Source organism: Euleptes europaea, chromosome 3 (assembly GCF_029931775.1).
Source record: "Euleptes europaea isolate rEulEur1 chromosome 3, rEulEur1.hap1, whole genome shotgun sequence".
Lineage (NCBI taxonomy): Eukaryota > Metazoa > Chordata > Lepidosauria > Squamata > Sphaerodactylidae > Euleptes > Euleptes europaea.
Window position 1 is genome coordinate 90,904,011 of NC_079314.1, and position 12,908 is coordinate 90,916,918.

At 44.5% G+C, this 12,908-nt stretch overlaps 1 protein-coding gene across 1 annotated transcript; it reads left to right on the top strand.

Annotated features, from left to right (window-relative positions):
* The first annotated feature begins 1,062 nt into the window (after positions 1 to 1,062).
* CBX6 (chromobox 6) lies at positions 1,063 to 10,727 on the top strand. Its single transcript, XM_056846457.1, has 5 exons — positions 1,063 to 1,151; positions 1,316 to 1,359; positions 1,598 to 1,663; positions 1,820 to 1,886; positions 9,762 to 10,727. Exons 1-5 carry the CDS (start codon positions 1,083 to 1,085, stop codon positions 10,725 to 10,727), a joined length of 1,212 nt encoding a protein of 403 aa, XP_056702435.1. The 5' UTR covers positions 1,063 to 1,082.
* Positions 10,728 to 12,908: the final 2,181 nt, after the last annotated feature.

A 12,908-nucleotide genomic window follows, 5' to 3' on the forward strand; every position in this document is an offset into this window, starting at 1 on the left:
CAAGCGAGTAAACGACGCTATAAACCTTAGGCCGGACCCTCTCCCTCAAAAAGCCCCCCACCCCAGTGTTTAAGCATCGAGACGTGTACAGAACTGACAAGGCCGCAGTCCAAACAGCCCCTCAAATACTACTCCGGAACAGAACGAAAATGTGAATCGGATCTTTGCGGAATTGGACTGGATAAGCTCTATTTTCCCAAAAAGGTAATTGTGCCGATCGTGTCATGTTTCCAGAAAGCTGCTTGAGCGCCGTTTTCTAATGCAATTTAGTATTAATTTTAATAATTAATAAATTAATTAATTTTAATATAATTTATTATATAATTAATTTTAATATAATTTATTATATAATTAATTTTAATATAATTTATTAATTAAACATTATAAACCCCCCCAGCCCAGGACACCACACTTTATGGGCCGCTCCGACTGTCTTGGCGCAGGAGAGGGAACATAACGAGGGAGAAGGATAAGGCAGAGATGCCTATAATTGGAAAAATGGGGCGGGAATAGCGGGAAGCTTTTGCGGAGGAAGGAGGAGGGGGGCGCTGCCGCCCTGTCTGAGTCCACGGTGTACTTTCCGGCCCTCGCGCTCCGCACGTCCACTCCAACCTCCTCCTCTTGCGCTTCAAGCGCGCGCGGCCCCTTTAAGAGCCCGCGCCTGCGCCTTGCCGCTGTTCCCCGAAGAGAAACGGGAGGGGGGGGGAAGGGGAGAGCCTCGGCAACGGTATTTGCAAAAAAAAAAGGGGGAGGGGAGGCAACGGTGAGCTCTTGGTGTCGTCACAAACGCCCCCCCTCGGCCGTAAGGGCGCGAGTCCCAGAACGATTAGACGTTTACCCCCCCCTCCATGCGCGCCCACGTACGTATCTCCACATCAGCGCCAGAGCGCGCTCCCGCCCTCTCTGCGTGCGGGTTCGCGCGAGCCGTTCCTGCTCCCCCCACCCCCAGCCGCTGTTCCGTCAGTCACACACACGCACAGACAGCCCCGAGGAGGGAGGAAGCGAAGAAGGAGCAGCAGCAGCGGGCGGGCGGGATTATTATGGGCTGTGGGTGCCGCCGCTGCTGCTGAGGCTGAGCAAAGATGGAGCTGTCTGCAGTGGGCGAGCGGGTCTTCGCGGCCGAGTCCATCATCAAGCGGCGGATCCGAAAGGTGAGCGGCGGCCAAGCGAGGGCCCGGGCTTGGCACGGGGGTCGCTGCCATGGCCACCTCTCTAACCTGCTTCCTCCCTCCCCTGTGCCTTTTTGCTCCTCTCTTCTCTCTCTTCCCCCCCCCCCTCCTTCCACTCCTCCCGCTCAATTTTCCGTATTTTGCAGGGACGCATCGAATACCTGGTGAAATGGAAAGGCTGGGCTATCAAGTGAGTTTATCCTGGTGTCTGACTCTCGCCCTGTATGTACGAAGCCCCATTCCCGCCTCCTGGGCCTCTTGCTGGGCTAATGCTATGCGTCCCTTCTTTGGGTGTATAGACAAACTGTGCCTGTAGGGGTGCTTTCTGTCTCTCTCCCACCCACCCCCACTCCTCAACAGACATTAATTTCTGCCCCCTTTTCTTTTTTTGCCTGTGTCTGTAACTCTGTGTATCTGCATCTTGGCAGGTACAGTACTTGGGAACCTGAAGAGAACATCCTCGATTCCCGCCTGATTGCAGCTTTTGAGCAAAAGTGAGTTGAAGATTGTCACTGGAAAACAAAGGGAGGGATAGTTAAGAGTTGTTGCAAGTTTCCTTGCCAGGACTAGCTAAAGTGCTAGTTTAACAAGTAAATTCTGGTATCTTTTTCCATCTAAAAGAAGTTTTTCCCCCCCCTCTTCCCCCAAAGGGAACGTGAACGTGAACTGTACGGGCCCAAGAAGAGAGGACCCAAGCCTAAAACTTTTCTGCTGAAGGTAACTCTTAGTTGAATAGTTTGGCCCACACTGGATCTTTACAGGGTGCTACCATCTTGATAGTTTAAGCTTCTAAAGGAAGCAAACACAAATTGGGAAAAGAAACTAAGGGAAAGGGAGTGGGTAGAAATAAATGAATTGTGCTACTTAGAGGCATGTGTGACAGGGGATACTGCAAATTAGGGTGGGAGCTGTGTCCCCTTTCCAAAGTTAGTATAGGATTGCACTGTTAATCTTTTTTGGTCTCCCCTTCCTTCATTATGGTTAAAAGTAAAACGAATTTCAACTAACATGTACAATGAACTATGTTTCTGAACAATATTGTGGTTCTAGTGGTGGTTACTCTCAGAGAAACAGATCTGTGTCATTGAAATCCATTCTTAATTTCTACAGCACTTTAAAAGCAAACTTGCGTAGACAAATAGGAAGCGAGTTACAAATATAGGCGTGATATAAATCCCTATGATCACTGTTTGATTCCTGCTTCTGAAAAAGTAGCTTAATTTTAAGATATGGCAGTTCCTATTTTGATGTGCTTAGATGTTCACAAACTGTCAGAATTCCTCCTGAAGAGTTCCACATTTTGTGACGGTCAAAGTAAAAACAGTTGTGTGAATTGATTTTTGGGGGCTGAACTGTTTTCTTGCTCCAAAAACAGGTCAGAACTTTGCTATCCTCCTTCAATAAGCCTTATTTGAAACCTTTGTTAGTTAGTACTTGTGCAGAACTTTGAAGATAGACTCTGCCAACTCAGAGTGTTGTTGAATGATGTAAACTCAGGTTTTCCAAGGTGACAGAGCTGGGGCTCATGAAAAAGCTGCAGAATGTAACCATATCGTCCGGAGTTTCCTGATACCAATTGTGATCTTACCCCCTTCCTCCCCCCAAAAAAACAACATTCTGAACCAGGCAAACCAAAGGATGCTGTGATTGCCACTCGGGTCTCTAACCCTGGTCTAATTCTTTCCTAATCTTGCTAAGCTGATAGCTGCTTTATGAGAGATGGAGTAGGCTCTATTTCTGCTTCATGTGCCACTAATATTGCTTTCAGTTCCTTTAACACCAGAATGTCTTACTGATCTGAATTTCGGAAGCATGGGCAGAAATATGACCCCTGGAAAGTTTGCAGAGCTGGCATTTAAATCAGGACTTTTGTCAGTTTGGAAAGTAAGACTCTCCTTCCCATGCTGGATCTTCGACACAGAATTAAAGCAGCTCTTTGCAGTTTTTCATGACTGGAAAAATCCTGTTTACTTGAGTTCCTAATAACTGAATTATTCAAACACTCTTCTTAGTGAAAGCCTAATATATATCCAGGATTTGCAAAGATGTCTGTTCCTGTGGTTCCTAAGTAAATGGTCTGATGATGAATTTATTTGACTCTCAAACTAGCTGGATATTTTGAAAGAGTTGTCTTGTTGGTAGTGATGCAGAAAATCATTGCCGTTCTGGTGTAGTATTAAAACAGGGGTTGCCAACTTATAGATTCTTATAGGCTACTTAATTTTCCGCACAGTGTTTTTGGGACTAGAATTGTAGTTTGTTGCATGAATTGACACCATAATGAAAAGCCCAGCTCTGTAAGCTCTGTTTAGCACAAAGGAATACACAGTAATGTATAATACATACACTCTTCACACAAAAATCAATAAGAGAAGTATAACTTTGAAAAGTGACAGAGCTTTTTCTTACAAATGGATAACATTTTGCTTTTCCTTACAAGTAAATCTGGGCAGTGCTTACCGTCCCTCAGTTAAACATTGGTATACCTATAAGGGCCATATAAAATTGCTTTGGGTGGTGGATCCTGCCCATGAGTCGGCCTTCCCTACATCAATGAATGTAGTGTTTCGTTATCAGCGTGGCAATAGTAGTTTGTACACACTAGAGATATCTTCCACAGATTCTTGTTTGTAGCAGACTTCATCTGGCCTGTGGTTATGGTAGAAGACCAAGCCAAACCCATTTCTGAAATTGACAATCTGGGCATGGTTTTAAATCTTTGTCACCAGTCTTTGTGGTAGCGGTTATGAGCTCTTACCTTTCCATCCTCAGGATGGCTCATCCACCGTTACTCTGGGCTGTAATGGCAATACTTTCCTGTTCTGTGCAACACTTTTGTTCACAGTCTGTACCTGGCCGACCTAGTCTGCCCTTCTAGATTCAGCAGAATACACCAGCAGGCAGCCTATCATCCAGTAGACTCACAGTCCAAAATATCATCAAAGTAAGGAGAATGGAAACTAAAATACTGTTAGGTACACTGGCATGACCACTTTTCTTTTTACTCCTTTGTCTTCTGTGGTGTAGGCACAAAATGAGAGGCTACTTTGGTAAACTCTTAATTTTATATTTCAGCTCCCGTGCGTTTCTGTGCACAACAAGACTTTAGGTTACAAAGAATGTGACTCTGGGGTCACCATGTAAATAATAAATGCAAAAGCAGATAGATGTGAAGCGTTAATCAAGTGATTGGCAGCAAGCAAAGTTTTCCGCGCTCACTAGGGAATTTCCCATTTGCTGCTTGCAAGATCTGGCTTGCAGTCTGCAAAGAAGTAGGGGGAAGGGCTGCATGCCTTGACAAGTGAAGCTTTCCCCCTTCGTTTTAAGTCAGCTTTGCTTTTCATATAATTCCTTAACTGCAATTATACTTTTAGAACTTGCATTATCTCTCTCTCTCTGTGGCATTTCTTTGTTCCCAAGCAAGAGAAATCATTCAGAAGTGAGACAGTTCAACTATGGTAGGTACAGGATGATAGAAACCCAAAATGGGGGAAATAGATGATTTAGCAACACAATATTCCAGGGGAACCATGCAGACCCACTGCATGGATATAGCATGATACAGTACTTAGTGTGTCAGACTAGGATCTAGGCGATCTAGGTTTGAATCCCCACTCTACCATGTATGATTGCGGGGAGACCCTGGGCCACTCACTCACTCTCAGCTTCATCTACCTTTTGGGGTTGTTGTTTGGATAAAGTGGAAGAGGAGAGAACAAAACTAAGTCGTTTTGAGTCTCCACTAAAGAAAAAAGTCAGGTATAAATATACATTTTAAAAATTTTTCCCTTATGTATTATCTCAAGTTCCATTTCTAAATTCTCTCGTATAGTGCTCAGGAGTGATAGACAGTTTATTAGTTTAAAAACATGTTGGACACTTATCTACACACTAGTATTCCTTTTATATAAAAAAGGTAAAGGTAGTCCCCTGTGCAAGCACTGGGTCATTCCTGACCCATGGGATGATGTCACATCCCAATGTTTCCTAGGCAGACTTTGTTTACGGGGTGGTTTGCCAGTGCCTTCCCCAGTCTTCTTCCCTTTACCCCCAGCAAACTGGGTACTCATTTGACCGACTTCGGAAGGATGGAAGGCTGAGTCAACCTTGAGCCGGCTACCTGAAACTGACTCCCGTATATAGGAAAATTGATTTTCTACTTGTGAAAAGAGGGTAGGCAGGTCATGCAGATGACTGGCAATCAGCTGCTGCCCTGTATGGCTGAGGCCTGACTTCAGCTGGAGCTGCTTGTCAGAGAAAATTGAAAACAATTCTCATGGCAGGAAGAAAGCAGGTGGGGAGATAGGGAACATCCGCTATGGAATCTGAATTACCAGCAGTGTTTCAGTATTAGCTTGTCCGTGGTGTGTGAAGAGGGAGCAGGGCGAGCGATAGGAGCGTCTAACAAAAGACCTGCCTGTATAGCTCATGGGCTGCAAGTTAGTAGGGTGTTTCCCCCCACCCTTGTTTAGCAGATACATATCTAGGGTCACAAGCAACTTTGCTGAAGTGACAGTTGCCGGATGAATAATCAATAGCATATAAAACCACAGCACAGAGTGTTGTTCCTCTAAACCCACAAAGATAAAGATGGAGCTTCTGGTCTAGTGAAATGTGTGAAATTCACAGAGAGAACACAGCGAAGCGACCCATAGTTTCCACTTTGTGGGCTTTTTTTTTTTTTTAAGCTAAGATGTGCAGGCAGTTTGCCACTTTATGGAGATAGATGAGTCTCCAGTGAAAGGAAACTTGTTTCTTTGAAGTGGTTCTGTTTCTTGTGAACTGTGTTTGCAAGGCTATTCTTAAAAAAAGCATAGAAAACAGACAAGAACCCAAACGAATGCAGTTGGAGCAAGTTGCACACATTTATAGCACATTGTTTAACATTTGTTTAATTTATTTACTGAAATTGGACTTCCTGATCCAATGAGATTTTGGTATAAACATAAATGTAAATGAACCACTACATGAATTAATATGCCTGGATCTCTTTTTTGTTTCTCTTGTCAGGTTGTGGGGCTCCTTATGTAGGATGTTAGTAATATGGGGCTGTAACGTTAAGTCTTGGATCAAAGAGAGAGCAAGTTAGGATGTAGCAGAATTGTTCTTTGGCATGCTTAGGCTTGGATCCTGCAAAAAAATCTCTTCTGACAGAAGGATTTCCGTCAGCACAGTGTGACTACTCTGTGCTCCCTCCTACTGCTGTAGCACCAAATGCCCCTTGAAATGCTGTTCTTGTGGGAGAGGAGGCCCAGGAACTGCACAAGGGAGGAGACAGAGGTTGGCCACAGGAGAGCAGAATTGGGGGGTGGGGGAAAAACCACTTGAATGTGTGAAAACAATTGGCGGAATCCTACCCGCCCCATAGGTTTCATAGAGTACAGGTAGAATTGCTCTTTAGAATGCCACAGATCACACGGTGTAGAAGGAAAATATTAAGTGTAGTCATTTAAAAACAAACAATGTAGTCATTTGAACTAAAGTCGTAGGTTGAGAATTTGATTCTGTTTGCATTTATGGAGAAAAGTAAGGAAAATAAAATGAGAAGGAACAGAGCATTGTCTTGCAGTTCTTACAATGGGCACCAGGTGGTGGGAGAAGCTTATTGCATTTAATTGGACTAGGGAATGATGATAAATGTGCTCGTTACACTGGAGATATTTGAGGTTTAGGTTTAGAAGGATGATGGCATCATTGGAGCACTTTACCAGTTCAGTGGATCACAATGTATTAAGTGTTCATAGATAATTACTCAATGGAATAGTTATAAAAATAGAAGGGAAACCCTTTTCATGTAATAAATAAAATCAATAAATTTACACTTGGGTGTTGTGCTTAAGGCTTCGTTTAAAGGCTTTCAGAAGCGGGGTCGCCGTAAGTCAGCTGTGACTTGACGGTACTTTCCACCACCATACCATGGCCACCTTCAACATGAAGGCCAAATACACACAGCTGCATGCTTTCTCAGTTATGGCAAAATGACTGCTAAGCAAGGGAGGGGTGGGAGAGGCCCTGCCTGACTCCTTCCCTTCCTGCCATTCATCTGATCAAATTTATTTATTCATATATTTTGATTTTTATCCCGCCCTCAATCCCCAGCCAAGGCTGGGCTCAGGGCGGCCAACATAATAATTAATACAGAAAATGCAGGAAATACACTAAAATATAAAAATAAAACAATTTAACTGCCCCATAAAATCATCATATTGAAATAATAAACAGATGGCACTCATTTTTGAGGCATAGGGACCGCTGTAGGACCTGATAAACAGTCAGGACCCCCCACATTTTAGCTGAAACCATTTACAGCAACCCAGGGAGGTTATTTTATTGCATTTTTGCCCTGCCCTCCCCAACCTAAAGGTCAGGCACAGAGCTGGTAAGGAGGCCAACTTTGATGAAAAACAATAGCTACCCTCAAGCTGTTTTCCCTCTGGTAGGGCAAAAGATTAATTTTCTCCTGATCCCTTCACAACCATGTCCCTCCTCTCCTTGTTCTTTTGCTTTCAGTTTTAGCCTCAGAGTGTTGCCCTTTATTTATTTATTTGTGTTAAAACACTGTATAGCTGTTTGTAACAGCATGTAATGATAGTAGGGTTGCCAACCTCCAGGTACTAGCTGGAGATCTCCTGCTATTACAACTGATCTCCAGTTGATAGAGATCAGTTCACCTGGAGAAAATGGCCGCTTTGGCAATTGGACTCTGTCAGTGCATTCCTAAGGAGAGTTACTCCAGTCTATTCATTTCACTGTATGGCATTGAAGTCCCTCCCCTTGCCAAACCCCTCCCTCCTCAGGCTTTGCCCCCAAAACCTCCCGCCGATGGCAAAGAGGGACCTGGCAACCCTAAATGATAATGTGGCCCTCAGCTGCTAAACCTGGGTTTGGACTGGACTGTTTCAGACTCAGAAGGACCTATATAGTTGTCTCCTCCTCCATGAAAAAACTACATGCAGAAACAAGCAGGTTGGGGGCTAATCTAGAACCGTTCTCCATGACAACACGTTTTCTTTGTGGAAGGAATTCTTTGTGCAAAGGATCGTTGCCATGTGAGCCCTGCCTCCATCCTGAAGTGGTAAAGCCCAGCCACAGGTTTTTTACTGCTTTGTTGGAAACTGGACCTGAGTAATAAGTATAATAATTCCTGCAGCTCTATGGGCAAGTCACCTTAAGTAGATCGTTCATATTTATGTGCTTTGCCAAAGTGGAAAAATGCCTGGGGGGGAAATAGTCAAAGCTAGGCACTTGGTTCCTGTTTCATTTGTTATGGCTCAAAAGTATAGCTTCCTCCTTCTCTGTTGAGGTGTTTACTAAGTACTCTGCCATGTCTTGTGTATAGAAACATAATTGAATAGTATACCAGTTGTGGAGAAGAAAGGTCATCCTTTAAAACATCAACAACATTATTATTATTCAGAATAAGCAAAAATTGACATAACGTGAAGAGTACTGAATCAGATCCTTGGTGCATCAAGGTCAGCATTGTCTACTCCAAGTGGCAGCAGCCTTCTAGGGTCTCAGGTAGAGGTCTTTCACATCACCGACCACCTGGTCTTTTTACCTGGAGACTCCGGGGATTGACCCTGCATGCCAAGCAGATCCTCTGCCACTGAGCCACAGTCCCCAACCCAGCACCATTTGAGAAGAAGGTGTCCAAGTAATTGCTTATTAAATAATTGGAGTTGTCTAATTGTACCTTTGCACTAGTATATGTGTGTATGTATATATACATGCACACACACATATCTGTTACAACAGTCAACCTCTGAGGGTATAAGCCTGTTCAGCTTGGAGCATAAATTTTTTTTAGTTGAATGCAAAGCTTTTTGGGGGTCTTACATACACAGCAAGCAGTCTACATTTCCTAGGCATTGTCAATTGAAGTATTAACTATCTCAGTAATGATGCCAGGGTATCCTTCCTTAAACCCCTCTTCTTCATTAATGTTGTTGCTTTTATCCAAGTTCACTAACTTTCCTAACAGATTTTTGTTTGGAGAGAAATCATTTGAACCAGTTATTAGATGCTACAAAATACTGTACACTTTTTGCCCATTCCTGTGAAAGATCTCCGAGCTACTCCACTTAGTAATATTTCCTTTGAGAAATACACAAGGTGTTCTAACTGCATTCACCTCAGCATCCGAGTAGCACAATTTACAGAGAAAAATGCCTGTATTCTATAGAGCTACTCTTTAAAGTTCCCTGTGGCTTATACATGAAGCTTGGGTAGATTCTAACTTATGCTGTACTGCAATATGCTGATGTAGTGCTCCAAATATTAATTGAAGTGTGTATTCTCAACCTAGGATTAACCAACAGATAAACTTCGAAGAACGTATCCTTATGTTTTTGCATATTTGAGCCAATAAAATAAAATGTTTAAACCCTGAACATGTCATTTTTAGGCTAGGTGTAAAGCTTCGACAGATGTTACATGCTAGAGTTGAAAATCCATTCTCTTACTAAGCTCAGTTTCTGTTTCCCCTGGTGGGGCTTTGCAGCCATCCAAAGTGCCTGCATCATAATATTCAGGATATATTTTATTCCAGTCTGACTTATTTTTCCCCTCACTTTCTCCCATCCACTGCAGGCTCGGGCCCAGGCGGATGCCCTACACATTGGGGATGTACATTTTTCTGTCAAGCCTAGTTCTAGCACATCCTCGCCCAAACTCCACTCCAGCGCCGCAGTGCATCGGCTCAAGAAGGACATTCGGCGATGCCACCGTATGTCTCGGCGCCCTTTGCCCCGCCCAGACCCCCAGAATACTGGGGGAGTGGGCGGGGGCTCTGGGATACGCCCTCCCGTCTCTCCTTTCTCGGAGACCGTCCGCATTATCAACCGCAAGGTGAAGCCTCGTGAGCCCAAGCGCAGCCGCATCATCCTTAATTTGAAGGTTATTGATAAGGGGGGGAAAGCCACAGGTGGGGGAGGAGGCTTGGCTCGGTCCAAGATCCCTTCACGGAACCGCGTCATCGGCAAGAGCAAGAAGTTTAGCGACAGCATGCTTCGCAACCAGATCCGCCACATGAAATTTGGAAACTTCCCTCTGTACAGCAAGCCGTCGGCTCCAGCCCCATCCCTTGAGGGGAAGACGGAGGCAGGAAGCTCTCAAGGTGCCTCTTGTGGGCTCATGGGCTCTACCGCTTACGATGCCCGCAGTTCTAGCTCCTCTGACTGCCCCTCGCCAGCTCCGCATTCTTCATCCGATCCAGACGATTCCCCACCAAAGCTGCTTCCTGAGACACTAAGCCCTGCCATTCCCGACTGGCGTGAGTCAGAGGTCCTCGATCTGTCAATTCCACCTGAGTCAGCAGCCACCAGCAAGCGGTCTCCTGGAGGTGGCGGAGGGGGTCACATGCCCTCATCCCCCTCCTCTTCTGATCCAGAACAGGAGGCTGGTGATTGGCGCCCTGAAATGTCCCCTTGCTCTAATGTGGTGGTTACTGATGTCACCAGCAACCTCCTCACGGTCACCATCAAAGAATTCTGCAATGCTGAAGATTTCGAGAAGGTGGCTGCTGCTGCTGGAGGAGGAGGAGGCAGCAGCAAGTGAGAGGCCGTGTTCCTCTCTCTCTGGGTTGGGGGGGGGAATGGGACAGGGAGGCTCGGCTGCAAAGTCATGCATGGTGTGAATGCCTATTTTCTCCTCTCCTTCATTCTTTCTCTCTTTTTTTTTTTGGCTTGGAACTTGAGATGGTAGTGGGAGAACTGGAATGGATATGTTTGAAATTCCATGATGACACAGCTGCTAGGGGTTATGGCGGGACATGGCAGTTTCCCTTTCTGTCTTAAAGGGTTACATCACATTGAAATGGAACTTGGGAAACAAAAACTTAGATGGGTGGGGTATGTGAGGAGGAAAATAATTTGTCCACCCAGTGGAATGGAACGAGAGAGAAATCCTTCAGCCAAACACGCAGACAGGGTCTGTGTTCCCTGTTTTCCCGCTTTCTACAGTTTGACCCCCGTCAGCTTTCTCTCATATCTGTAACTTTGGTAAAACCTCATTGGCTGAACTGTGGTGGGAGAAGGAGGTTTGCAGGAAGGGGAGAAAGTAGATTGTTGTGGTTGGTCTGGGGTGGCTACAGAACTTCTAGGGATGTGCATATCCTAACTGTGGGTGTGCCAATAGGCTCTTCCACCTTTCATATATAGAGGTGCTAACTTGGTAATTGTGGTGGCACTTTGATACAGCCTGGGCATTCCCCCTCCCCTCGCACCACTCTGTCAGTCCTGGTTCTGGCACATCCTGCACACTTTTATTTGTCAAACCAGAGTTCTTTCAGCCTTATTGAGCTATCAGTCTTGGCCCAGATCATCTTCCGCTGTTTCTTCTGCCTCCTTATTCTGGGGCACGTGGGGGTCCCCCTTCTTGAAACTTGCTAATGAAGGAAAGCTATTTTACTAAGTGGGAGAGATGGAAGTGTTGTGCAGAGGTGCTTCCCCAGTAAGATGAGATCTACTCTTACTTTGCATTGACATAATTCCATTGTCCTTGCTGTGGGATGGGCGGGGGGAAGGTCTGCTTGCTTCTGTCTTTCCCACCTGCATCTCTCTGCAGGTGTGTTTAGAAGTGCATTCACATCTGCAGTTCCCAGGATCTCAAATGCCTCTACAATTGCCAACCAAAGGTGCTAAGAACCTGTTGTAAAATCTTATTCTCTCTTGGATCTTGTGTGTGTATGATCTTGTGTGTGTGCATGTATATGCTGTGTATGTTAGCCTCTCCCTCCCATCCGCTTTTCCACGACACCCTGCTTTTCATGTACTCACTCTCATGTAAATTTAACACCCTGTCTGGAAAGCAGGTAATAGTGTGGCTGCTTTTGCTCTCTCCCTACCATCATTCATAAGGTGTTAATAACTATAAACTCACATATTAGTGTCCAAGATTCCACTGCAGAAGTTAAAATCATTTCTGCAAACATTTACATCATGGTCTATCTGCCATCATACTATGTTCGAGACTTATTGGAAACCTGCCTTCGCATCTCATGTGCTTCTGTGCCATTAGTGGTGGTGCGTGCGTGCGTGTGTACTGTTGCCTGTTTTGCTGTTCGTGAGCTTTGCTACACTGTGTGCAGAAGGTGTGTTTATATGTGGATGTGTGTGTGAGAGAAGAAAAACTCTTTAAGGGCTTGTCTGCACGTTATGCTGTCCATGAGACTAACTTCATTTTTCCTGTTGGCATCTCTCTGTCCTGTATTCTTATTTGAACTTTCTTCCTTTCAAGGGCTTGCTTAATGTGTGGAGCTTAATTTTATTTTTTACATTTAATTATTTATCAATACCGTGTAAAGGCTGGCGTTGCAAAACATTGAGGCTTATGCTTTTTGATCTAATGATAGACAAGTTTAAAACAACAACAACATGGTGCAGTGACAATTCAGTATGTTGCATCGTGAGGACATTCCCCCCTTAAAAAGCTGCCTCGCCTTTCCTCATTGACTCTATTTGATTATATCTATTTGATATAATAATTCTATTTGATTATATCCGTGCTTTAAAAGAAGCCAGAACTTTGCTAAGAACAGAATTTAGAGGTGATGTGGTGAAATATATCCATTATTTCATACATGGAGATGCCTACCAGAAACAAAATGTGTAATGTTGCAAATGTGAGTGTCCGTGGCAGCTTGAATGTAGTCAGTACCTAAGTCGTGTGATTTGAGATGTCGTTATTCTTTTGCCCTACCATGCAACACTTTGTGTCTTCTATTTTAAGTATTTCAGA

Bases quoted from the DNA above. Each gene is read 5' to 3' on its own strand.
- CBX6 (XM_056846457.1), top strand. From the start codon at position 1,083: ATGGAGCTGTCTGCAGTGGGCGAGCGGGTCTTCGCGGCCGAGTCCATC. The intron at 1,152-1,315 runs GTGAGCGGCGGC...CGTATTTTGCAG, and splicing joins TCAAGCGGCGGATCCGAAAG to GGACGCATCGAATACCTGGT. The intron at 1,360-1,597 runs GTGAGTTTATCC...GCATCTTGGCAG, and splicing joins TGGAAAGGCTGGGCTATCAA to GTACAGTACTTGGGAACCTG.